Below are 26508 nucleotides of genomic sequence, written 5' to 3' on the forward strand. Positions count from 1 at the left end.
GCTGTCTGTGGCGGCGCGCGAGACAGCTATGGCGGCCGGTGGCGTTGATCCGCGGGCTGGCGACGTCGAGGAGGACGCTTCACAGCTCATCTTTCCCAAAGGTGAGGTGAGGTGATGCGGGGCTATCTCTAATCATCGGTCGCTTCTCGCTGAATTCCTGGCCTCAGCGGACGGCCGGGGTCCATCCCGGCGCGGCGTGGAGCTGGGGGAAGGGGGACCCTGGCCCTGGAAGGATCCTGGTCGGGCACCGGCGGACCCTGGCGTCGCGGCTTCCACGCTCCCATCCCTGGAATGCTCGGCGCCCACTGGCATTTGCCCCTGCCGGGCCTCCTGCTGCCTGTGTTAGGTGCACTAGTGTCTTTTACCCGGGAACAGACTGCCATCTGCTGCCTCGCAGGGTGCATACCAGCAGGAAGCTGGAATCAGCAGTGGAGCCAGAACCAAATCCAATATTGGATGCTGCACGGGACTTGGGTTTCCCAAAGTAGCATCTGAACCACGGTACCTTCGTTTTGTACTAGAGAGAAAAATGTATGGTGTAAGAAGACCACTCAAGGGGCTGCGCCGTGGCTCACTTGGTTAATCCTCTGCTGCGGCGCCGGCATCCATATGGGCACTGGGTTCTAGTCTCGGTTGCTCCTCTTCCAGTTCAGCTCTCTGCTGTGGCCCGGGAAGGCAGTGGAGGATGGCCCAGGTGATTGGGCCCTGCACCCGCGTCGGACACCAGGAAGAAGCACCTGGCTTCGGTCGGCGCAGCTCCAGCCGTGGCAGCCATTTAGGGGGTGAACCAACGGAAGGAAGACCTTTCTCTCTCTCTCACTCTGTCTCACTCTTATCTGTCAAATAAATTAAAAAAAAAAAAAAAGACCACTTAAACAAGCCACTCGTAAACCATTAATGACTGTAGTGCAGGAACCTCAAGAGAATTTCCAGGTGACTTACTGACCAAAGAATCATTTTAAGTTATTTGTGACCGCCATTTTTAAAATAGCTGCACTGGGGCAACATGTAGGTCCCTGATTTCACCTAGAAAATAATGAGTTTAGCCTTAGGGAGAAATATTGAAGCCTTCCTCTCCATAGTGTTTTCTTTTTTTAGATTTATTTGTTTACTTGACAGAGTGAGAATGAGAGCAGGAGGGAGAGAGAGAGATCAGAATCGCTCTTTCATCCACTGGTTCACTCCCCAGAAGGTCATCATGGCTGGGGCTGGGTCAGGTTGAAGCCAGGAACCAGGAACCCTATCTGGTCTCCCACGTGGATGGCAGGGGGCCAGTCTGTTGAAGTAGAATCCTGGAAATGTTTCTCAGGGGCTTGGTGGTATCACACACTCTTTGCCTAAGCCACTCCAATCAGCCAGTTTGGCTTTTTCTTTCTCTTTTCTTTTGTTTGGGGGGGTGGGGTGGGGTGTATGTTGTGGAAAGGCAGAGAGACAGCTGCCATCCACTGATTGGTTCCCCAGATGCCCACAGTGGCAGAGCTGGGCTGGGTCACCAAGAGCTGGGACTGCAATAAAGGTCTCCCACATGGGCGGGAGGGACCCAACTGCTTGAACCATCAGTTCTGCCTCCCAGGGTCTGCGTTAGCAGGAAGTTATAAATCTGCAGCTGGAACCTGAACCCAGGTCCAGGTGTGCTCATGTGGGATGAAGGCATCTTCCCTGCTAGGGCAAACACATGCCCTTTCCTTGACTGAAGAAAGTGAGGGTAGTGTGTAAGTAGTACTTGGGCATTGCCTTAGTGAGGAATGGGAATGAATGACTAGTCTCTGCTGTCCTGACATTCCATTCCCATTACTTTTGTTGTTAAATTAATTTATTTGGGAGCTGGCGCTGTGGGGCAGTGGGTTAATGCCCTGGCCTGAAGCATCGGCATCCCATATGGGCGCCGGTTCGAGACCTGGCTTCTCCACATTCCATCCAGCTCTCTGCTATGGCCTGGGAAAACAGTGGGAAAACATGGCCCAGGTCCTTGTGCCCTGTGCCCATGTGGGAGACCGGGGAGAAGCTCCTGGTTCTTGGCTTTGGATCGGCACAGCTCCGGCTGTTGCAGCCATCTGGGGAGTGAACCAGCGGATGGAAGACCTCTCTCTCTCTCTTCTCTCTCTGCCTCTCTTCTCTCTGTGTAACTCTGACTTTCAATTAAAATAAAAATCTTTAAAAAAATTAATTTATTTGAAAAGCAGAGTGACAGAGACAGGAGAGACATCTTGTGTTCCCTGTCCTCCCCCAGATGGCTGCAACAGCCAGAGCTGGGCCAGGCTAAAGCCAGGAGCCAAGAACTCCATCCGTGTCTCCCGTGTGGGTGGCACGAATTCAAATAGTTGAGCCATCACCCAGGTGCATTAGCAGGGAGCTGGCTTGGAAGTGGAGTAGCTGGCAGTCTGATTTGGGATGCTGGCTCCAAGCAATGGCTTAGTCTGCTGTGCTGCAAGTGCCAACCCTATCCCATTGCATTCACAAATAGATGTGGCTTAGTGCAGAAGCAGAGGCTTCTCTAACTTTGTTTGATTTCCATTTATTTTTTAATGAAAATTTATTTATTTATTTGAAAGGCAAAGTTAGAGTGTGAGATCTTCCATCCACTGGTTTATTTCCCAGATGGCCGCAATGGCCGGAGCTGGGCCAGTCTGAAGCCAGGAGCTTCTTCCAGGTCTCCCATGTGGGTTCAGGGGCCCAAGGACTTTGGCCATCCTCTGCTGTTTTTCTCAGGCCATTCTCAGGGAGCTGGATCAGAAGCAGGAGCAGCTGGAACTCAGACCTGCCCCCATATGGGATGCTGGCACTGCAGGCAGTGGCTTTACCTGCTACTAGATTAGTCCCAGCTGGGGTGCCAGTGCCGCAGGCGGAGGATTAGCTAGTGAGCCGCGGCGCCGGCCTTAATTCCCATTTTCTAAGGCTGAATTAATACTGCAGCCTCAGAAGCTGAAATCAGCTAATTAGCTGCTGCTGCTTTTTCTCTTTTAAAAAAGATTTTTTATCTATTTGAAAGAGTTACAGAGAGGTGGAAACAGAGAGAGAGAGAGAGAGAGGTCTTCTGTCTGCTGGTTCACTCCGCAAATAGCCTCAACAGCCAGGCTGGAGCTGAGCCTATCCAAAGCCAGGAGCTAGGAGCTTCTTCCAGGTCTCCCTCTTGGGTGCCAGGGCCTAAGCACGTGGGCAATACTCCTGCTTTCCAAGGCGCATTAGCAGGGAGCTGGATTGGAAGTGGAGCATCCAGTGCCCATGTTGCTGGCACTGCTGACCAGAGTTTTAACCCACTGCACCACAGCGCCTGCCCTTGCTTTCTCTTATTTTGCCTATGTCACTTGTTACTGTCATTTCAGAGTTTTGTGGTCATATAGTCCTAATGGTTAATGTCTTCTTGTCTTCTCACTGCTGTGAGGCAGCAATAGCTCTTCACTTGTGCTTAATCCCCTCAGAGGGTTGAGGATGACAAGAGCTAAAGTTTTTGGTTTTGCAGTAAGTATTCAGTGTGGTGTATCCCCGTGATAAGCCAGTGGGCTGAAGAATAACATGCAGTGAGAGTCTTGTTCCAGTTCTGTTCCCTGCAGGCAGAAAATACCTTTGAGTGTCCTATTCAGTATACCTTTCACATACAAATGCTGTTGCCTTCATGTGGACCATCCGTGTGGTGAAAGGGGAGTGAGGCTCTTGGCACTTGACTTCTTGAGTCAGGTGTTTCTTAGCAGGAGTTTCTGATGGCGGTGTTAGTGATTTCCCAGAAATAAACATAACTGTATCTCATGGAAATGCCGAGGTACAAGTAATTTTAGATTCTTCTCACTGTTGCTTCCTCTCTTTCAGTATGGGATTATAAACATGAATTTGTGTTCACTCTTGACTCCTACTGTAGGAGTTCTCTTACTCATTGGTAAGGGAACAGCAGATAACCAGCTCTAATAATACTTTCAGATAAATATTGGGAACATATGCTAGTGTGGGAACATAAGGGAAAAATGATTATTTTTAAAGATGTATTTATTTTATTTGAAAAGTAGAGGCAGAGGGAGAGACAGAGAGAGAGGGAGAGAGAGAGAGAGACACCATCTGCTGGTTCACTCCCCAAATGGCCACAATGGCCAGGGCAGACCCGAACCAAAGCCAGGAACCAGGAGTATCACCCAGCACTTGGACTATCTTCTGCTGCTTTTTTAGGCAGATTAACAGGAGCTGGACTGGAAGTGGAGCAGCTGGGACTAAAACTGTTGACCATGAAGGTTCCTGGCATCACAGGTGGTGTCATAACCTGCTGCACCCCAACTCTGGCCCAAGGGAAAAATTCTAATAGATTTGTACAGATACAAAAATAGAACTAAGGGGACCTTATAAATTATGGATAGCTTGATAGTGCTTATTAACATACAACAATTGTTTAAGTTTATTTTTAAAGATTTATTTATTTGAAAGGCAGAGTTATGGAGAGGCAGAAGCAGAGAGAGGTCCTCCATCCTCTGGTTCACTCACCAAATGGCTGCAGCATCCGGAACTGGGCTGATCCAGAGCCAGGAGTCTGCCCGGTCTCCCACACAGGTGCAGAGGATCAAGAACTTGGGCCATCCTATACTGCTTACTGCTTTCCCAGGCCATAGCAGAGAGCTGGATCGAAAATGGAGCAGCTAGGAGTTGATGCAGCACCCATACGGGATGCTGGCGCCGCAGGCAGAGGCTTAACCCATTATGCCACAGTGCCAGTCCTAACAATTGTTTTTATTTATTTTTAAAGATTTATTTATTTATTTGAGTTGCACAGAGAGAGGAGAGGCAGAGAGAGAGAAAGAGGTCTTTTTTTTTAACTTTTATTTAATGAATATAAATTTCCAAAGTACAGCTTATGGATTACAATGGCTTCCCCCCCATAACGTCCCTCCCACCCGCAACCCTCCCCTTTCCCACTCCCTCTCCTCTTCCATTCACATCAGGATTCATTTTCGATTCTCTTTATATACAGAAGATCAGTTTAGCATACATTAAGTAAAGATGAGAAAGAGGTCTTTCATCCGATGGTTCACTCCCCAAATAGCCGCAATGGCCAGAGCTGTGCCGGTCGAAGCCAGGAGCTTTTTTCGGGTCTCCCACGCGGGTGCAGGGGCCCGAGGACTTGGGCCATCTTCTACTTCTTTCCCAGGGCGTAGCAGAGAGCTGGATTGGAAGCAGAGCAGCTAGGTCTCAAACCGGCGCCCATATGGGATGCTGGCACTTCAGGCCAGGGTGTTAACACGTTGCACCACAGTGCTAGGCCCCAACAATTGTTTTTTTTTTTTTTTTTTTTTTTTTTTTATTTTTTTGACAGGCAGAGTGGACAGTGAGAGAGAGAGACAGAGAGAAAGGTCTTCCTTTGCCGTTGGTTCACCCTCCAATGGCCGCCGCGGCCGGCGCGCTGCGGCCGGCGCACCGCGCTGATCCGATGGCAGGAGCCAGGAGCCAGGTGCTTTTCCTGGTCTCCCATGGGGTGCAGGGCCCAAGCACCTGGGCCATCCTCCACTGCACTCCCTGGCCACAGCAGAGGGCTGGCCTGGAAGAGGGGCAACCGGGACAGAATCCGGCGCCCCGACCGGGACTAGAACCCGGTGTGCCGGCGCCGCTAGGCGGAGGATTAGCCTAGTGAGCCGCGGCGCCGGCCCCAACAATTGTTTTTAAATTTTACTTTTATTTGAAATGCACAGAAGGCGATATATTCCCTCTGTTCACTTCCCCAAATGCTTACAAGGGCCCTCGGTTGACAGCCCAAGCTAGGAACTGGGAATGTAATCTAGGTCTCCTATGTAGGGTAGCAAAGACTCAGTTACTGCCAACTCTGCTGCCCCCAAGGATCCTCATTGGCAGGAAGCTGTAGCAAGGCATAGAGCTGGGTATCAAGCCCAGGCACTCTGATTTGGGACATAGGTATTCTAGCCAGAATCTTAACTGTTTTAGGTCAAACACCTGCCCACACCATCAATTCTTAAAATTGGGAGTACATTAGCATTATAGAAATATAAAGATTATGAACTCATATGGGCCAGAGGAAAATAATTGTTCGTGTGGTCCATTTTGAAATCAGTAGCTTGGGGGCCAGTGTTGTGGCATAGTGGGTAAAGCTGCTGCCTGCAATGCCAGCATCCTATATGAGCACCGGTTTGAGTCCCAGCTGCTCCACTTCTTTTTTTTTTTTTTTTTTTTTTTTGACAGGCAGAGTGGACAGTGAGAGAGAGAGACAGAGAGAGAAAGGTCTTCCTTTGCCGTTGGTTCACCCTCCAATGGCCGCCCCTGCAGCCGGCGCACCGCACTGATCCGATGGCAGGAGCCAGGAGCCAGGTGCTTTTCCTGGTCTCCCATGGGGTGCAGGGCCCAAGCACCTGGGCCATCCTCCACTGCACTCCCTGGCCATAGCAGAGAGCTGGCCTGGAAGAGGGGCAACCAGGACAGAATCCGGCGCCCCGACCGGGACTAGAACCCGGTGTGCCGGCGCTGCAAGGTGGAGGATTAGCCTATTGAGCCACGGCGCCGGCCTGCTCCACTTCTGATCCAACTCTCTGCTAGTGGCCTGGAAAAAGCAGCAGAAGATGGCGCAAGTGCTTGGGCCCCTGCCAGCCGTATGGGAGATCTGGAAGAGGCTCCTGCCTCCTGGCTTCATGCGGACCATTGTAGCCATCTGGGGAGTGAACCAGCAGATGAAAGATATCACTCTGTAACTCTTTCAAATAAAAACAAATATTATCAGTAGGTTGAGCTTGTCATTTTAGCCTTATGGTTACAACACTCCTGTCCCACGTCAGAGTACCTGAGTTTGGTGCCTGATTTAACTCCTGACTCTAGATCCCTGCTGGTACAGACCCTAGAAAGCAGTGCTGAAGGCCTGATTGGATCCTTGCCACCCATGTGGGAGAACTGGTGCCCATATGTGATGCCGGCGCTGCAAGCAGAAGCTTAACCAACTATGCTACAACAGGTTCTGGTGTTCTGACACGCTGCAGCTTACAACACCAGCATCCCATGTGAGTGCATGTTGAGTCCCGACTGCTACACTTCCGATCTAGCTCCCTGGTAATGCATCTAGGAACAGAAGATGTCCCAAGTGCTTGGGCCCTGGCCACCCATGTGGGAGATCTAGATCTAGCTCTTGGCTTCAGTCTGGCCATTATGGCCATTTGGGGAGTGAGCTAGCAGGTAGAAGATTACTTTCTCTCTTTGTAACTCTGCCTTTCAAATAACTAAATAAATCTTTTTTTTTTTTTTTTTTTTTTTTGACAGGCAGAGTGGACAGTGAGAGAGAGAGACAGAGAGAAAGGTCTTCCTTTGCCGTTGGTTCACCCTCCAATGGCCGCCGCGGCCGGCGCGCTGCGGCCGGCGCACCGCGCTGATCCAATGGCAGGAGCCAGGAGCTAGGTGCTTTTTCCTGGTCTCCCATGGGGTGCAGGGCCCAAGCACCTGGGCCATCCTCCACTGCACTCCTTGGCCACAGCAGAGGGCTGGCCTGGAAGAGGGGCAACCGGGACAGAATCTGGCGCCCCGACCGGGACTAGAACCCGGTGTGCCGGCGCCGCTAGGCGGAGGATTAGCCTAGTGAGCCGCGGCGCCGGCCCTAAATAAATCTTTAAGCAAAAAATCATTAAGTAGCCTCATGAGGGTAATAACGTGTTGTTTAATAGCACGTCTAGATCAAGTTCTTTGGTGTCAGAAATGGTATAGAGGGCTGTCTGGCATTATGGTGCCCTAGGTTAAGCTTGTGCTGGAATGCTTTCCTCCCATATCAGAGTGCTGGTTCAGGTCCCGTCTGCTCCTCTTTCCATCTGACTTCCTGCTAATGCATCCTGGGAGGCAGTGGATGATGGCTGAATTTCTTGAGCCCCTGCTACCTGTGTGGGAGACCTGGATGGAGTTCTGTGTTCCTGTCTTTGGTTTGTCCCAACCCTAGCTGTTGCAAGCCTTTGGGGGATGAATAAACCTGCAGGTGGAAATTCTCTCTCTCTCTCTCTCTCTCTTTCTCCCTTGATATGCCTTGGAAATAGATGAAAAATAAAACAAACATTAAAAAAACTATCTAGCCAAGTTATAGTATGTCATGAACTCCATTCTGCCTTGTGGTACATGAGTGTGGAGGAAAGTAAAGATGTGGAATGAGAAGCCCCCAGATTTCTGCAGGGGTAGAGATACTCAAATGCAAAGTGAACATTTAGGAGGGTGGCACTGTGGTGCAGCTGGATAAAGTGCCTGCCTGCAACGCCAGCATCCCATATAGGCGCTGGTTCAAGGCCCAGCTGCTCCACTTCCCTATTAATGCACCTGGGAAAGCAGTGGAGCATGGTCCAAGTCCTTGGGCCCCTGCACCCACGTGGGAGACCCAGAAGAAGCTCCTGGCTTCAGATTGGCTCAGCTCTAGCTGTTGCGGCTGTTCAGGGAGCGGACTAGTAGATGGAAGACAACTCTCTCTGTCTCCGCCTCTCTCTCTAACTCTGTGTTTCAAATAAATCTCTCTCTCTTTTTTAAAGGTTTGTTTATTTATTTATTTGAAAGAGTTACATAGAGAGAGAAGGACTTGAGCCATCTTCTACTGCTTTCCCAGGTCATAGCTGAGAGCTGGATTGGAAGTGGAGCAGCCTGGACTTGAACCAGCACCCATATGGGATGCCAGCACTGCAGGTAGTGGCTTTACCTGCTACACCACAGCACCGGCCCCAAATAAATAAATCTTAAAAAAACACGAACATTTAGAAGCATACCTTTGAACGAATATTTTCTCTTTTAGAAAATATTTAATTTTTTAAAAAAGATTTATGTATTTGAAAGGCAGAGACACACAGAAAGAAAGAGATCTTTTATGCTATATTACTCTCTAGATGGCCACAATGGCTGGGCTTGGCTGAAGCCAGGAGGCTGGAACTCCATCTTAGTTTCCATGTGAGTGGCAAGGGCCCAACCACTTGCGCCATCTTCCCTTGCTTTCCCAAGGCAAATTAGCAGGGAGCTGGATTGGAAGCAGAGCAGCCAGGACTTGAACTTATGCCTGGCTTAACCTGCTGTACCACAACCTGGCTTTAGGATTTAGTGATTTTTTTTTTTTTTTTTTTGGACAGGCAGAGTGGACAGTGAGAGAGAGAGACAGAAAGGCCTTCCCTTGCCGTTGGTTCACCTTCCAATGGCCGCCGTGGCCAGTGCGCTGCGGCCGGCGCACCACGCTGATCCAATGGCAGAAGCCAGGTACTTATCCTGGTCTGCCATGCGGGTGCAGGGCGCAAGTACTTGGGCCATCCTCCACTGCACTCCCGGGCCACAGCAGAGGGCTGGCCTGGAAGAGGGGCAACCGGGACAGAATCTGGCGCCCCGACCGGGACTAGAACCCGGTGTGCCGGCGCCGGCGGATTTAGTGCTTTGAAAGGCAGAGGAAGACACGGACATCTTCCATCTACTGGTTCACTCCCCAAATGCCTGCAGTAGCCAGAGGTGGACCTGGCTGAAGCCAGGAAGTCCATCCAGGTTGCCCACATGGGTGGCAGAAACCCAAGAACCTGGGCCATCTCCTGCCTCCCCAGTAGGTGTATTAGTAGGAAGCTGGATGGGAAACAGAAGTGGCACTTTGATCCCTGGCAATCTGAGATGAGCTTCTGGCATCCCAAGCGGTGGCTTAACTTCCCTGCCAAAAGGCAGAGAGAGGAAGAGCTTCCATCTGCTGGTTCATTCCCCAAAAGCCTGCAACAATCAGGGCTAGACCTGGCTGAAGCCAGGAGCCTGAAACTCAATTTGGGTCTTCCATGTAGTGGCTGGGACCCAAATTCTTGATCCATCATCTACTACCTCCCAGGGTGTGCATTAGTAGGAAGCTGGAATTAGGAGCGGAGCCTGGGTTTGAACATAGGCACTCAGATAAGGGATGTGGGTGTCCCAAGTGGCTTCTTAAGTGCTGTGCCAAACGCTTGCCCCTGAAGGATTCTTCTCAGCTTACATTTGTGCCTCTGACAGAGTTTGAAACAGCTGAGACACTTCTAAATTCCGAGGTGCATATGCTTCTGGAGCATCGCAAGCAGCAGAACGAGAGTGCAGAGGATGAACAGGAACTCTCGGAGGTCTTCATGAAGACTTTGACCTACACAGCCCGTTTCAGTCGTTTCAAAAACAGAGAGACCATTGCCAGTGTCCGCAGGTGAGTGCTAAAAGAAAGTCTGTTAGTCCAACTTGTTGGACATCTACATGTGTAACATTGTTCACTCTTGCTTTTCCCAACATCATCTGTGAAGGTTTTTTTTTTTTTTTTTTTTTTTTTTTTTTTTTAAGATTGATTTATTTAGGGGCCGGTGCTGTGCTGTAGCAGGTAAAGCCTCCACCTGCAGTGCTAACATCAATACTGGTGCCGGTTTCAGTTCCAGCTGCTTCACTTCCCATCCAGCTCTCTGCTAATGTGCCTGGGAAGGCAGTGGAAGATGGCCCAAATGCTTGGGCTCCTGCACCCATGTGGGAGACCCAGAAGAAGCTGCTGGCTCCTGGCTTCCAATTGGCCCAGTTCAGGATGTTGTAGCCATTTGGGGAGTGGACCAGAGGATGGAAGATTCTCTCTCTTTCTCTCTGCCTTTGCCTCTCCCTCTCTGTAACTCCACCTTTCAAATAAGATTTATTTTGTAACTAGAAAGGTGGAGTTACAGAGAGGGAGGGAGGGAGGGAGGGAGGGAGAGAGAGAGAGAGAGGTCTTCCATCTGCTGGTTGAGAGAGAGAGAGAGAGAGAGGTCTTCCATCTGCTGGTTTACTCCCCAAATGGCTGCAACGGCCAGGAATGGGCAAGATTGAAGCCAGGAGCTAGGAACTTTATCTGGGTCTCCCATATGGGTACTGGCGCCCAAACACTTGGGCCTTCTTCCGCTGCCTTCCCAGGCACATAAGCAGAGAGCTGAGTGAGAAATGGAGCAGCCAGGACTCAGAGCAGCATCTGTATGGGATGCTGGGCATTGCACGTGGTGGCTTGTGCTGCTATGCCATGACTCCAACCCCCGTGTGAATTTAATATAAGTAAAGTAACATCATTGTCAAAAAATTTTAATTGTTTATAAGGCCAAAATTATCTTGAGCCACCATCTTTTATACCTAAATCACAGTTTGATAGAATTTAAAGATTTTTAATTAAGCAGATTTACTTATTTTGTGCCTAAAACATCATAGAGATCTTTGCATGGTAATAAATGTAGATCCAGAACATTCTTTCTGGGAGACACAGTGAGGTGCTTGGGCTTAAAGGAGGCTATAGGAAAAACAGCTAGGCCAAATGCCTCCTCCACCCTGGTTTTTTTCTTATCAGAAAGCTGAAGATCATTTCTGAAACTAAATTTACCACAGATGAGCTCTATTTTAAGAGGCAGAGGTGGGGCAACTGCTGTGGCACAGCGGGTAAAGCTGCCGCTTGGGACACCTGCATCCCATATGGGCACCAGTTGGAGTCCCAGGTGCTCCACTTCGGTCCTGCTCTCTGCTAATGCTCTTGAGAAAGCAGTGGAGGATGGCCTTATTTCTTGGGTCCTTGCACCCACGTGGGAAGTTCCTGGAAGAAGTTCCTGGCTCCTGGGTTTGGATCTGCCCAGCTCCAGTGTTATGACCATTTGGGGAGTGAACCAGCAGATGGAAGATCTGTCTCTCAGTAACTCTGCCTTTCAAATAAATAAGTTTTTAAAAGAAAAAAAAAAGAGAAAAGAGGTAGAGTGATGAACATTCAAGACAGTATTTGTGCTGACAGTGTTCCAAACAGGACTTGTATGTTTACTGATTTATTTATTTACTTATTTGAAAGGCAGAGTTACAGAGAGACAGAGGCAGAGAGAGAGAGAGAGAGAGAGAGAGGTCTTCCATCCACTGGTTCACTCCCCAGATGGCTGCAATGGCCAGAGCTGGTCCAATCTGAAGCCAGGAGCCAGGAGTCTCTTCCTGGGTCTCCCATGGGGGTGCAGGGGCCCAGGGACTTGGGCCATCTTCCACTACTCTCCCAGGCCATAGCAGAGAGCTGAATCAGAAGTGGAGCAGCTGGAACTAGAATCAGTGCCTATATGGGATGCTGGCACTGCAGGTGGTGGCTTTTCCTGCTATACCACAGCACCGGCCTCTGTATGTTTAATTAAGATATGTTTCATACACCAGTATGCACAAAATAGGGTAGTCTGTATTCCTATTTAGATAAATTTTAAAGAGAATTTCCTCCCTGTCAAAATACCTATTAAATCGGGAACAGCTAACATTATGTGCTTAATGTAAAATTAAGAGGGGTGGGCGTTTGACCTATCAGTTAAGACGTTAGTTGGGATACTTGCCTTCCATATTGGAGTTCAGTCCCACTTTTTTTTTTTTTTTTTTTTTAAGATTTATTCATTTATTTGAAAGGCAGAGTTACATAGAGGCAGAGAGAGAGGTCTTCCATCTGCTGGTTCACTCTTCAAATGGTCGCAATGGCCAGAGCTGGGTTGATCAGGAGCCAGGAGCCTCCTCCAGGTCTCCCATGCAGGTGCAGAAACCCAAGGACCGGGCCATCTTCCACCACATTCCCAGGCCATAGCAGTGAGCTAAGCTAGATCCAAAGTGGAGCAGCCAGGACTCCCAACTGGCATCCATATAGGATACTGGCACTGTAGGCAGCAACCTCGCACTCTGTGCCACAGCACCAGCCCCCAGTCCCACTTTTAATTCCAGCTTCCTGCTAGTGTGCCCTCTGCAGAGCAGCAGGTCATGGCCCTAGTAGTTGATTTCTGTTACCATGTCACCACTGAGTTCCCAGCTCCCACCTTCCTTCTGGCTGTTGCATGTGAGGAGTGTACCACTGGACAGGAGTTCAATGCCTCTCTTTGTCTGGCTCTCAAATAAGTTAATTTCTTCAAAAAAATTTTTTTGAGATTGATTTATTAAAAGGGCAGAGAGGAAGAGACAGAAATTTTCCATTCACTGGTTCACCTCTCAAATGCCAACAATAGACAAGTCTGGGCCAAGCTTAACGCCAGGAGCCAGGAACCCTGGTCTCCTACCTGAGTTACAGGGACCTGAGTATTTGTACCATCTTCCACTGCCTTCCCAGGCATGTTAGCAGGAAGCTAGATCAGAAACAGAGCACCTAGGACTTAACCCAGTACTCCTTATGAGATGCCTGTGTCACAAGTGGTGGCTTAACCCACCGTGTCACAACGCTGGCCCCTCCCGATAAATAATTTTTTAAAAATTAGTAATATAAGAGTCAAAGAGGTATAGTAGAAAGAATAGTAACAAGAAAATAAATTTCTGGGCAAAAAGTGGTATCGTCTGAGGTATGAAGTAGTTTTTCACAGGTTGTGGCAGGTGCTCCTCTACCTGGTGTGTCTCCTCTCTTTCATCTCTGCCTAAGTTCACTGCAGCTTCCTGTTCTTTAGAGGCAGAAACAGGAAGTAATTTGAAAGTAGAATTCTGCAGCCCACATAACCGTAAAGAGAAGGTTGCAGATGCTTCACGTTTTCTCTTTGCTCCCCACAGTTTTTCTTGTTGATCATTCTTTGATTGGGTTGTTTTGTTTGGATTTTCCTCTCTATGACCAGCTTGCTGCTCCAGAAGAAGCTTCATAAGTTTGAGTTGGCCTGTTTAGCCAACCTTTGTCCAGAGACTGCCGAGGAGTCAAAGGCCCTGATCCCAAGGTTAGTACAGCTGTGAGAAGTTCTATGTGTATTGGATAAATTCCTGCAAACAGAATTGCTGTGTCTAGATGATGTATGCATTTAAACTTTGGAGAGGTATTACCAACACTGAAAATCCTTGTTAATAATGTGTGATGGGGTGCCATTTGCAGCACCTGCATCCATTGTTGGTGATCCCAGGCATTTGACAATAAGAAAATGAGTAAATGGATCATTGTATGGTTATTATTAGTACATCTGTGAAAGAATTAAAGAACTAGAACAGTATGGAATAAGTGCAACATACGCCGAACTAAACTCAGAGAAAATTGCAGAGTGTGTACAGTGCAGCTCCGTTTCTTATAAGTACACAGACAATATTGCATGTTGCTTATGAATACATATAGAATAGAATAAGTGGGGCCGGCACTGTGGCACAGTGGGTTAAGCTGCTGTCTGCAGTGCTGGCATCCCATATGGGTGTTGGTTCGAGTCCTGGTTGTTCCACTTCTAATCCAGCTCCCTGCTCGTATGCCTGGGAAGACGGCAGAGGATGGCAAAGTCTTGGGTCCCCGCACCCATGTGAGAGACTTGGAGGAAGCCTCTGGCTCCTGGCTTTGGCTTGCCCAGCCCTGTCCATTGGGGCCATTTGGGGAGTGAACCAGCAGATGAAGAATCTCTCTCTCTCTGTGTAACTCTGCCTTTCAAATAAATAAATTTTTATAAAAGTCAAAAATGAATAAGAATAAATATATGTGTAGGAAAAATTGATGCCAAATTTAGGATATTGTTGACCTGGGGAAAGGGGAGGGGATTGGACTGAGGGAGCACATGCAGGGCCATCAGTTGTTCCTGTTATGCTTACTAAAGATATGTAAATCAAATAGAGATGTCTGTTAAAAGACTTTTTTGTGCCTTTTATGTGTGTGAAATACTTTCTAATTTTTTTTAACATTTATTTGAATGGTAGAGCAACAGAGAAAGAGAATGAACTTTTCTATCTCTAGTTCACTCCCCAAACAACCAGGTCTGCATCAGGCCTAAGTCAGGAGCCAGTAACTGCATCCTGGTCTCTCATGTGGGTAGCAGGGGCACAAGTCCTTGGGTCATCTGCTACTTTCCTGGGTGCAGGGAGCTGGATCATAAAAGGAGATGCCAGGATGTGTACTTTCACTCTGATGTGGGATGCAGTTGGTGTCGCAAGTGGCAGTGTTGTCCCCACTTTGTAATATTTTCGTAAGGACAAGCAGAAAAGAGAGTTAAAAGGTAAAGCTGGCCGGTGCCGCGGCTCACTAGGCTAATCCTGCGCCTGCAGCGCCGGCACCCTGGGTTCTAGTCTCAGTTGGGGCACCGGTTCTATCCCGGTTGCTCCTCTTCCAGTCCAGCTCTCTGCTGTGGCCTGGAAGGGCAGTGGAGGATGGCCCAAGTGCTTGGGCCCCTGCACCTGTATGGGAGACCAGGAGGAAGCACCTGGCTCCTGGCTTCGGATTGGTGCAGCGTGCCGGCCGCAGCAGCCATTTGGGGGGTGAACCAATGGAAAAGGAAGACTTTTCTCTCTGTTTCTCTCTAACTCTGCCTGTCAAAAAAACCCAAAAAGGTAAAGCTGTTGGAAGTATGGGCAGTCACATTTCAAGGAGGCCTGTGGGAAATTTGCCAGTCATTCATTTTCATTTCTTTGTATTTTTTTTTTCTTCATTGTAGCCTGGAGGGGCGATTTGAAGATGAGGAGCTGCAACAAATTCTTGATGATATTCAGACAAAGCGCAGCTTTCAGTATTAATCTCCAGACTTCTCGGCTGCTGGAGGGAACCACATGCCCAGCACAGCATCACCTTCCCTGGGTCTGGGGTGTCTTGCACAGAAATGCCACTACATTTCCTCTGGAGAGCACAGCCCAGGATTGGTTCAGGTTGCTGTTGAAATGTGACTGTTAGACCAGGATGAGCACATAGTCTTGGCGTGGCTTTCTAGGGCACCTGGCTTTCTGTGCCAGGAAGAGGGTAGGGGTGAGGTATAAGCTGTTGACTGCCTCATGCTATGGTTTTGGGCTCCCCTGTAGTTATTTTTACTGTTAATGTTTTCATATTTTAATTTGAATGTGTTGATAGTTTTTAGTAGACTGGGACAAGGACATAGGAAACTTATGTAGGGAGAAAACGGTCTTACCTAGATGTGAAAGGAAGAATGAAACCTGACAGGTGTTCATGGCTGTGAGAGTATTGGCGTCCTTGTGCCTAACCCAGGAGGTGGGAAGCAGTGAGATCTGGGGCACCTGTGCTCAGCGTTATGGGGCCCTGAGCCTTGAGGGACATGGCTCCTTAGCCTGTCTTCTTGAGCTGTCTTGCAGAGGGGATTTGAAGTAAGTGGTTCATTTTGTCGCTGTCACACAAATTAAGATGTTTCTATCATAGGCCCGACTTGGAGTTCTGAAGACTGGGAAGTCAACTTCAGGCATCCAGTCCATGCCTCTGGCTTGATCCTTAGCAACAGGTGTTCCATCATGGCGGGTGGGATGGGAAGGAGGGTTCCTCTCCTGAGCTTCTTCAGTGGAGTCACTCAACCTTAGGCTGGGTTGTAACAAAACATTCTAGAGTTGATTTTTCTGAGGGAAAATAAGCAAGCTTATTTGTATAATTTGAAGGCTTTTCTTTCAGACACTTGCTGGCCATACATGGATTTGTGATGTAAGGATTAAATCAAGGACAGAACAAATTTGGCTTTAAAAGTTGAGGTTGGGCGGGTGAGTGTCATGGTGCAGTGGGTTATCCAGCTGATGGGAGGTGTCTCTGTCTCTTAAATAAGTAGAATAAAGAAATAATTTAAGGTCAGGATACTTTTATGTTAACTACTGGTTAAGGCAAAAATAAAATATTTTTATAAATTCTTTCAGTTTCTGAAATGGCTTCTTGATGACCAATGTTTTTAATCAATGTTGGAAGTTTTTGTTCTTGGGCAGCTTCACTTCCTTCAGCCTCATCTATGTTCTTAATTGTAAAACGTGAATGGTAGTACTTACTGTCTACCATGTGGGTGTTTTAAGATTGGTAAGATTATCCTAAGGAGCCTACAGGTGTCTGACACACAGTATATCCCCGTGTTAGATGTGATTTGTGCCTCTAGCAGGTAAGCAAGTGTAGATGGATGGTGTCAGCTCACTTTATAGAAAGTAGGATGCCAACCCAAACTGAAAACAAACCAAATTACTTGATCCTTAAGTATGCAGAATAATAGAGGCAGTTAGCTGTGCCCCTTGACACCCTATAGAACAGAACAGACCCGGAAGACAGCCCCTTGTTAAGATCCAGGTGTGGGTGCTAGAAGGCAAGAGAGCAGCATGGTCCCACCGTTGTTACTGGCATTCCCACCTGTGAGCTCTCTGAGCATATTAAAATACATGAAGACGGGCGAGTGTCGTGGTGCAGTGGGTTAAGCCACTGTTTGGGATGGCTACATCCCATATCAGAATATCTGCTTTGAGTCTTGGCTACTCCATGCTTCTGATTCAGTTTGCTGCTCATGTATCCAAGAGGCAGTATTTAATGGCCCAAGTATTTGGGTCCCTGCCAAATAGGAAACCTGAACAGTTATTGGCTCCTAGCTTCAGGCTGGCTTAGCCCTAGCTTTTGACATTTGGGGAATGAACCAGCAGATGGAAGATCCCTCTTCCTCTCTCTGTCACTCTATCTTTCCAATAAAATAAATCTTTCAAAATAAAATTACTCAAACCAAGGAATTACTTGTTAAAGCAACCTCATACCTCCCAGCCATTCTGCTGAGCAGTCTGTTCCTGCAATCCTGAGGCATCTTGTTGTAGAGAGGAGTCGGCAGGAGACCTGGAGAATCCTTAACCATCTGTGAAAACATGGTGAGGCTCACAATACCATATTTGCAAAAGCAAGAAAGTGGAGACACACTGCAAGAAAACAAAAGGATGTGTTGTCAAACCCTTAGTTCACCAGAAAGCTAAGTTAACCAGAAGAACCCTCTCTGAAAATTTTAGAGCTTAGTCTGTACCTGCTGTTAAAATCCCTGAATCCAGGACACTCAGTGATTAATAGAAGCTCATTTCTTAAACAGTTCTGGAAGCTGGGAATTCTATGCTCAAGGCCCTGGTAGCTACCAGCTCCTGCTTCCTGGATAGAACCATACTCTGTCCTCCCAGCAGGGCACTTAGAAGGATGTTCATCTCATTCACGAGGGCTCTGCCAAGACTTGACCATCCCCTAGTGGCTCTATTAATAGTATCACATCAATGATTTCCAACTGAGTCACACTCAGACCATAGCATCCAGGCATTTGGCTTTAGAATGTAATAGAATTGAGGCTTGAGAAATAGCTTGACTAGGTGGGGCTCAAGCATCACTGAACCATTCTTGGTGGTGGCCATTAACGTTTCAAGTTTATATAAACCACTGAAGCCCACAGGGTTTGCCAGTGCTCTGATGTTTTTTCACCTTTTTATTATGAAAAACATTTTTTAAAATATTTATTTGAGAGGTAGAGTTACAGAGAGAGAGGGAGAGACAGAAAGGTCTTCCATCTGCTGGTTCACTCCCCAAATGGCTATAATGGCTGGAGCTGGGCTGATCCGAAAACAGGAGCCAGGAGCTTCTTCCGGGTCTCCCCTGTGGGTACAGGGACCCAAACACTTGGGCCATCCTCTACTGCTTTCCCAGGCAATAGCAGAGAGCTGGATTGGAAAAGGAGCAGCTGGTAGTAGAACAGGTGCCCATATGGGATGCTGGCGCTTCAGGTGGAGGCTTTGTCCCACTATGCCACAGTGCTGGCCCCTATGAAAAATTTTAAACGTGCAGAAAAGCTAGACGAGTATGTTGATCACCTGCATGTTCACACCTAGACTTAAACCATTTGCCGAGGGGCAGGCATTTGGCCGAGCCGTTAAGACAACTCTTGGGACTCCTCCATCCTATACTGGAATGCCTGTGCTCGAATCCCAGCTCCCTCCTCCATTCCAGCTTCCTGCTAATGTGCACCCTGGGAGGAAGCAGATGATGGCTGAAGTACTGGAGCCCTTGCTGCTCACATGGGAGACCTAGATTGTGTTCCAGGCTCTTAGTTTCAATCTGACCCAGCCCTGGCTGTTGGGGGCATTTGGGGAATGAACCAGTGGATGGAAGATCTTTCTCTTTCAGAAAAATGCTAAAAAAGTTAATTAAAAATAGGATACATTTTCAAAATGAAAGACAAAGTGGTAAGGTATAATAAAAGTGAAAATCAGGCCTGTGTTGTGGTGCTGCCCATATGAGTGCCAGTTCAGGTCCCAGCTGCTCCACTTGCAATCTAGCACCCCTATTAATTGGAAAGCAGCAGAAGATGGGTGAAGTCCTTGGGCCCCTGCACCCAAATGGGACACCTAGATGAAGCTCCTGGCTCCTAGTTTGACTTGGTCTAGTGCTGGCTGTTGCAGCCATTTTGGGGGAATGAACCAGCTTCAGTAGACAAAGGTAAAAAAAAGTAAGTGGGTGGCTGTGGCACAGCAGGTTACGCTGCCCTTTGGGACGTCCATATCCTATATGAGTGCCCGCTCCAGTCCTGGCTGCTCTGCTTCTGATCCAGCTTCCTGCTAGCACTTCCTGGGGAGGCAGCAAATGATGGCCCAAGTGCCTCAGTCCCTGCTACCCATCTTGGACACTCCTAAGTACTCAGACCTCTTGGCTTTGGCCTGGCTCATCCCCAGCTGTTATGAACATTTGGGGAGTGAGCCAGCCAATGGAAGACCTTTCTCTTGCTCACTCTGCATTTCAAGTAAATAAATAAATAAGTCTTGGTGTGCTCTTCATTTGTATTGTGATGATTTTGATCTTTAGTGGGCATTGCCTTTACTGTGAAAATGGGTACAACCCAAGTTGTTAAAGTACTGCTGTAGAGGGTTTTGTACTCTCCCAGTGCTGTGGAATATTTCTTACCATTATTTCCCAGTTTGAGGCAGGTCTTGTGGTGCAGTGGGTAAAGCCACATTTGGGATGCCACCATCCCACTTGGGAGTGCCACTTGAGTCCCAGCTTCTCTGCTTTTGATCTAGCTTCCTGCTAATGCACCTGGGAAGTGGCAGACAATGGCTCGAGTACTTGAGTCTCTGCCTCCCAAGTGAGGGATGTCGACTGAGTTCCTGGCACTTGGCTTTGACCTTGCCTTGCCATTCGGGGTGACAACCAGCATATGGAAGATCTCTTTCTGTCTGTCACTCTGCCTTTCAAATAAGTCAGGAAATCTTTAAAAAAATTTTTTTCCTCACGTAGGCATTGTAAATTTGAATTGAAACCCACATCTGGCACAAGTTTCAAATTCTGATTTCTCAGGCGAGTGGTTTTTTTTTTTTTTTTTTCCTCTTAGATTCACAGGTCATGGCAAGCATCCTTTTCTCGCTGAACCTGTGAGTAGGATCCTCCCTGGCCTTGAGCAGCCAGCCCTGGCTCATATTTGGGGTCTCAGTGCTATGTTCCTGCAGGCCTATCCTGAAGACCCTCCTAGGAAATCAAACAGGCACCTGCAGCAGCCAGACCTGATGCCACCTCTTGGCCCCATCTGAGGTCACTGCAGTCACACTTTGAAGCCCACCACACTGGCTTTCAGTTCCTACATGGTTTCGCTTTACTTTCTGGATGTTCACTGTGTGTTTGCTCTTTTCAATGGGAGCTAGGGGCTGGGTGGTTCCATCAAGATGGTATTTCTAGGTTTCTGCGTGATGAAAGGTTCACTCAGTGGGAGTGTGAATGCCTAGGTTGGGAGAATTTCGCCTCCCACCTGTCCGTCCACCTTCAGCCCCTGTGAACTCCAGGTTTCCAAGGCTTGTGTCTCCTGCTGGGAGGAGAGCAAGCTGCCCCCTCTGGTTAGCATGTCAGATGAATTCCCGTCTTTGGAGACTTGGCCCAGCTGTTCCCTTCTCTGTCACAATGCCTCTAAAAATGCCCATGAACTCCACAGTTCATGGCTAATGTCTGCACTGTGGCTCAGCCTCATTTCCTTCTGGCTTTCATTAGTTGGATAGATACTGAACCCCTGTTAGCTCTCTCAGACACTGTTCTAGGCTCCAAGGATACAGGGATGGACAAGGCCAGCCAGATTCTCCGTGAGGAAGCTGATGGTTTAGTAAGGGTTGAAATGAAGCAAAGAAGGTAATGGTGGTAATGGAAGATGTATGGAGAAAAGAAAGCAGACTAAGGTGGGGGGAGGGGCAGCGCTGTGGCACAGCAGGTTAAAACCCCAGCCTGAAGCACTGGCATCCCATATGGGCTCCAGTTCTAGTCCCAGCTGCTCCTCTTCTGATCCAGCTCTCTGCTAGGGCCTGGGAAAGCAGTGGAAGATGGCCCAAGTCCTTGGGCCCCTGCACCCATGCAGAAGACCTCGAAGAAGAAGCTCCTGGCTCCTGACTTCAGATCAGCTCAGCTCTGGCCATTGCAGACATTTGGGAAGTGAACCAGTGGATGCAAAACCTCTCCCTCTCTCTGTAACTCTTTCAAATAAATAAAAATGAATCAAAAGAATATAAGAGTGAGTGAGTGGTTGAATGTTGGCTGCTCACAGGCTTCTCTGAGAGGCAGGAATGGTGGGGCAGAACTGCCAGAAGAGATTACAGTGTGTAAAGGCCTGGAGGTGGGGGTAGCTGGTGAGACCAGGATAGTGCATCTGGGTGTTAGCATGCAGCCATGCAGGGAGGGGTTGTGGAAGGCTGTGTGGAGTGGGGCTGGTAGGGACATGTCAGGACAGGGTCTTTGCCAAGTGCATGTCTGTGTGCCCACGCGAATGACCCAAGAACTGAGAAGTCCATTCCCGGGGAAGAAGGTAACTGCAGGAGGAGAGCATGAGGAGGTCCAGTGGCCAAGGGCAGAACTAGGGCAGAAGCAGGATGGTTTCTCGGTTTTAATAGGAAATAAGCAGCAGGTGATGGCTCAACTAGTGGGCTCCCTGCCACCCAGGTGGGAGAGTAGGAGACCTAGACTGAGTTTCCCAACTCCCGGCTTCGGTCTGGCCTAGTCCTGGCTGTTGTATATATGGGGAGTGAGACGGTGGATGCGAGCTTTCTGTCTGCCTCTCAAATAAATACGTTGGGAAGAGCAAGGACATGGGAAGTACAGGCACTCGCAGGCCATGAAAGGTTTTTTTTTAATTTATTTATTTATTATTTATTTATTTTTTGACAGAGTGGACAGTGAGAGAGACAGAAAGGTCTTCCTTTTTCGTTGGTTCACTCCCCAATGGCCGCCACAGCCAGTGCACTGTGGCCAGCACACCACGCCGATCCGAAGCCAGGAGCCAGGTGCTTCTCCTGGTCTGCCATGTGGGTGCAGGGCCCAAGCACTTGGGCCATCCTCCACTGCCCTCCTGGGCCAGAGCAGAGAGCTGGATTGGAAGAGAAGCAACCAGGACAGAATCCAGTGATGTTCTCTTAGTCTACTTGTCTTTCCACATGAACTTCACTCTCTCATCCCTGCCCATCTCTTTCATGTGGCAGAGAACGGGCCCTGACAGCCCCTGAGTTTCATTATCCTCACGCCTGCCAGCTGAGACAGATTGGGTCACACTCTCTTTGGACTCAGATTCAGAAATCCCAGCAATGGACTTGGTTCTGGTGCCTGCCCCTGAGGACGGTCATAGAGATGGGCTAGGAGTCCACATGGTCAGGTAAACAGCGGGGTGGGGGTGGACGTTGGGGCACAGAGGGTCAAGCTGCTGCTTAGGGTGCCCACATCGCATATTGGAACATGGGTTGGTCCTAGTTACCCAACTTCTGATCCAGCTTTCCTGCTAATGCCCTGAGAGAGGCAGTGGATAATGGCCCAAATATTTGGGAGCCTATTACCCTTGTGGGAGATCTAGATGGAGTTTCTGGCTCCTGACTTCAGCCTGGCCGAACCATGGATCTTGTGGGGCATTTGGGTGAATGAACCAGTGGATGAAAGACCTCTCTGTTACTCTGCCTTTCAAAGAAATAAACAAACAAAAAGTGGTGGCAGTGGTGCCAGATGAAAGGAAGAGGTTCTTGGCCCAAGTACCATAAAAAATGTTCATCCTTTGAGCCAAGGATTCCATTTCTGGGAATTATCCTGCATGCCAAATATCCTGAAATAGAAAAAAACTCTACATATGGAGTTCTCATTCCTTTTCTAATAATGGAAAGTTGGCAAAGAATGTCTTGGGTTATCATTCACCTATTAAACAAGTAAGCCTGGGGCCGGCGCTGTAGCGTAGCAGGTAAAGCTGCTACTGGCAGTGCTGTCATCCCATATGGGTGCCGGTTCTAGTCCTGGCTACTCCACTTCCTATCCAGCTCTCTGCTATGGCCTGGGAAAGCAGTAGAAGATGGCCCAAGTCCTTGGACCCCTGCACCCGCATGGAAGACCCAGAAAAAGCTCCTGGCTCCTGGCTTCTTTAAAAAATTTTAAAAAATAAACAAGTAAGCTTTTTCCAGGAGCTAAATGGTTGACAACCAGTAATTTTGATTTGACTTCAAGTAAAGATGACACAAAGAAGATAAACATGTGTCCCTCCTAACGGGAGATTGGAGAAGGGAACTTGCTTTCTCACCCAGGTCACTTTACTCCAGATTGAACAACAGGGAGGTGCCAGATGCCTGCCTCCATTTCCCCCATGGACATACCTGCTCACGCCAACTGACCCTGCTAGGCCGGCCTCAGCTGGAGAGGGCAACAGGCCTCAGCTGCACCCAGGATTCCTAAAAACGCGTCAATATATTTTTTTAATTAGTTAATTCATTAATTTGAAAGAGTGACAGAGTGATCCTCAGTTCGCTGGTTTACTCCTCAAATGCCCACAAAGATCAGGACTAGGCTGGGCTGGGCTGCAGCCAGGAGCCCAAAACTCCAGGTCTTTCACATGGGTGGCAGAACCCAAGCACTTGGGCCATTATCTGCTGCCTTCCCAGGTTCATTAGCAGGAAGATGGATTGGAAGCAGAGCAGCCAGGATGTGAATCAACACTCTGACGTGGGATGCCAGTGTCACAAGTGGCAGCTTCACTCTCTGTACTACAATGCCACAGTGCAGTTTTGATGCCTCCTCCTGTGGTGGCAACCACTGCTACACCTCACTCACATGCTCACTTGGGGCCCCACAGCTGATTTTTACATCTCTTGGGTTTTCAACACCACCTCTATTTGCATGTTGGGATCAGATGAAGAGGCTAGTAGCAGTTGGATACACACTTAAAGTGGAAAAGCCAAACTGTGATCACCATGTCCTGTTTTGGGTGGATAAAAATGAGCTGGTTTAAATAATAATAATAACTTCCCTCCCTATTTAGGGACACATAGCAGCTATTGGCAAGGTCGGTTCTGAAATGTCCTTTTCAAAACTTTGCTTCTGCCAGTAAACCAATTCTCAGTAAACAGGAGTGACTGTCAAGATATTTAACCCATTTCGGGCTGTCAGAAATTAACCTTCTAGTTGCTGGATCATGGTGAGGTTCTGGGGAGATGGGGCGTGGTGAGAGGTTCCTTATGGATGTATTTCAATTTTTAAATACCTAACAAATTAATCTTCATTTTATTTGAAAAGATGGAGCAGAAAGAGAGAGAGAGAGAGAAAGAGATCTGCTGATTTACTCCTCAAATGCCCAAAAAGTAATTTGGGCTGGACCAGGCTAAAGCCAAGAGCCCTGAACTCAATTCAGGTCTCCTGCTTGGGTGGCAGGGATCCAAGTACCTGGGCAATCCCCACCACCTCACAGTGTGCATGTTAGACAGAAGTTGGAATTGGAAGGACAGCAAGGACTCAAACCCAGGCAATCCATGCGTCCCACACAGCATGGTTACCCCTGAACCAAATGTCTGTCCCTCAGTATTTTCATGTGGCCCTGGGGCACCCTCCCTGGCTCAATCTCCTTCTTCTCACTGCCCCTCCTGCCCACAAACTCCTAGGATTATTTGCATTCGAAAGCAAAGTAGTGGGAACTGCTGGCCACTGGAGCCAGGTGTTTGTGGTTAGGTACTCTCAGATGTTTTATGTTTCATACTGAAACGTCACTGTAAACCTCGGAGGAATTTTAAAAACAGCCTAAGGTTCTTAGGCTCACTTGCTTTTCAATGTTCTCCTAACCATTTTATTATCTGATATTCCATTCAACAAAATTTATTGAGTACTTACCATATAGATTAGGATCAAAAAGGAGAGCAAGAGGGGTAGGGTTTATGGGGCCGGTGCTGTGGCATAGTGGGTAAAACCACTGCCTGCAGTGCTGCCATCCCATATAGGCGCCGGTTTGAGTCCCAGCTTCTCCACTTTCAATCCAGCTCTCTGCTATGGCCTGGGAAAGCAGTAGAAGATGGCCCAAGCGCTTGGGCCCCTGCACCCAGGTGGCAGACCCAGAAGATGCTGCTTGCTTTGGATCAGCGCAGCTCTGGCTTTGTGGCCAACTGGGGAGTGAACCAGAAGACGGAACACCTCTCTCTCTCTGCCTCTCCTTCTCTCTCTGTGTAACTCTGACTTTCAAATAAGTAAATAAATATTAAAAAAAAAAAAAAAAAAAGAGAGAGAGAGGGGGTAGGGTTTAGCCTAGCAGTTAAGATGCTGGAGTAAAGTCCTGACCCTGGCTTCTCACTCTGGCTTCCTGCAGACTGTGGGAGGCAACAGATGGTGACTCAAGCAGTTGGGTTCCTGTGATCCACATGGGACACCTGGATTGAGCTCCTTGTTTCTGTGACATGCACTTAGGGTTTAGGGTGTGAACTAACAGATGGGAGCTATCTCTGCCTCTCAAAAAAATTAATGACTATATATATATATATATAAAGTCCCAGCTATGGGAGCATCCAGGGAGAAAAAGCTCCAGAGCGGGAGGGAGGAAGCTCAGGCCAAGGGCATGCAGGATGGGAGAACCACATAGAAAAAAGTTGAAGTGGCTGTCAGTCCCTTTTTTTTCCCCCCAAAGATTTATTTATTTATTTGAAAGTCAGAGTTACACAGAGTTACCCCAGTTGGCAGCAATGGCTGGAGCTGTGTCGATGTGAAGCCAGGAGTGTCCTCCGGGTCCCCCATGTAGGTGCAGGGGCCCAAGGACTTGGGCCATCTTTTACTGCCTTCCCAGGCCATAGCAGAGAGCTGGATTGGAAGTGGAGCTGCCAGGACTCAAACTGGCACCCATATGGGATGCTGGCACTGCGGGCAGTGGTTTTACCACAGCGCCGGCCCCAGCTGTAGGCTCTTGAGTCAAAGAACACTGCTAAGAGCTGAGGTTGTAGATCGAAGCAGGCCTGGATCATGGTACAAGACACTTGGACTTCACAACCTGCACATTGGCAAACTAGCTGGGAGCTTTAAGCACAGTAGGAAGAAGGATGGTCAGGAGGCAATTGCAAGAGTTTGGCAAAAACTGCTTGAATTACAGCAGGTGTCCACAAACTTCCTATAAAGGGTTAGAGTATTTTGGGCTCTGTGGGCTACCTATAGTTTTTGGCACATATTTTCTTTTTTGTTTTTAATCAACCCTTAAAATACAGAAGCCATTTTTTTTTTAAAGTTTCATTTATGTATTTGGAAGGCAGAGTGCCAGAGACAGAGAGAGATCTTTCACCTGCTGGTTCAGTCCCCAAATGCCCACAACAGCTAGTGCTGGGCCAGGCTGAAGTCAGGTCTACCATACGAGTGGCAGGGACTCAATTACTTGAGCCACCACTTGCTGCTTCCCAGGGTGTGCATTAGTAGGAATCTGGATTGGAAATGGAGGTGGAACTAAGCTCACGTAAGCACACCAAGCAGTGTCTTAACTACTGTGCCAAACGTCGGCCCCCAGAAGCCATTAACTAGATGGCTGATACCTGGACTAGAATGACAGACGAGAAGATGAAATGTGGTTAGGTTTGCAGCTGACTTTGATGACTTAGCCAGGTGATTCCATTTTACCAAGAAAGAAGCTGAAACTCAGACAAATAAACCAGAATTATGCAACCAGC

At 48.3% G+C, this 26508-nt stretch overlaps 1 protein-coding gene and 1 long non-coding RNA gene across 8 annotated transcripts in view; one reads left to right on the forward strand and one right to left on the reverse strand.

Annotated features, from left to right (window-relative positions):
* POLR2D (RNA polymerase II subunit D) lies at positions 1-16469 on the forward strand. Of its 6 annotated transcripts, XM_089328369.1 has the most exons (6): positions 1-101; positions 6796-6974; positions 8543-8619; positions 9937-10117; positions 13506-13601; positions 15282-16469. In XM_089328369.1, exons 4-6 carry the CDS (start codon positions 9978-9980, stop codon positions 15358-15360), a joined length of 315 nt encoding a protein of 104 aa, XP_089184495.1. In that variant the 5' UTR covers positions 1-101; positions 6796-6974; positions 8543-8619; positions 9937-9977; the 3' UTR covers positions 15361-16469. The 6 variants fall into 6 exon arrangements, with proteins under 6 accessions (XP_089184495.1, XP_089184496.1, XP_089184494.1 ...); XM_089328370.1 differs by lacking the exon at positions 8543-8619; XM_089328368.1 differs by lacking the exon at positions 6796-6974.
* The window catches only part of LOC127491793 (uncharacterized), a 23480-nt gene continuing 1897 nt past the window's right edge, over positions 4926-26508 (reverse strand). The window contains exons 2-3 of one of the 2 annotated variants that reach the window (XR_007920714.3): positions 17338-17493; positions 4926-5139 (exon numbers count right to left, since the gene is read on the reverse strand). This is a non-coding gene — a long non-coding RNA (uncharacterized LOC127491793). Of the gene's footprint in view, positions 5140-16146; positions 17494-26508 lie in introns of those variants that run through there. The other variant, XR_016230877.1, reaches the window with a different exon arrangement.

Source organism: Oryctolagus cuniculus, chromosome 3 (genome assembly GCF_051225735.1).
Source record: "Oryctolagus cuniculus isolate XC-2025 breed Fujian yellow rabbit chromosome 3, ASM5122573v1, whole genome shotgun sequence".
Taxonomy (NCBI): domain Eukaryota; kingdom Metazoa; phylum Chordata; class Mammalia; order Lagomorpha; family Leporidae; genus Oryctolagus; species Oryctolagus cuniculus.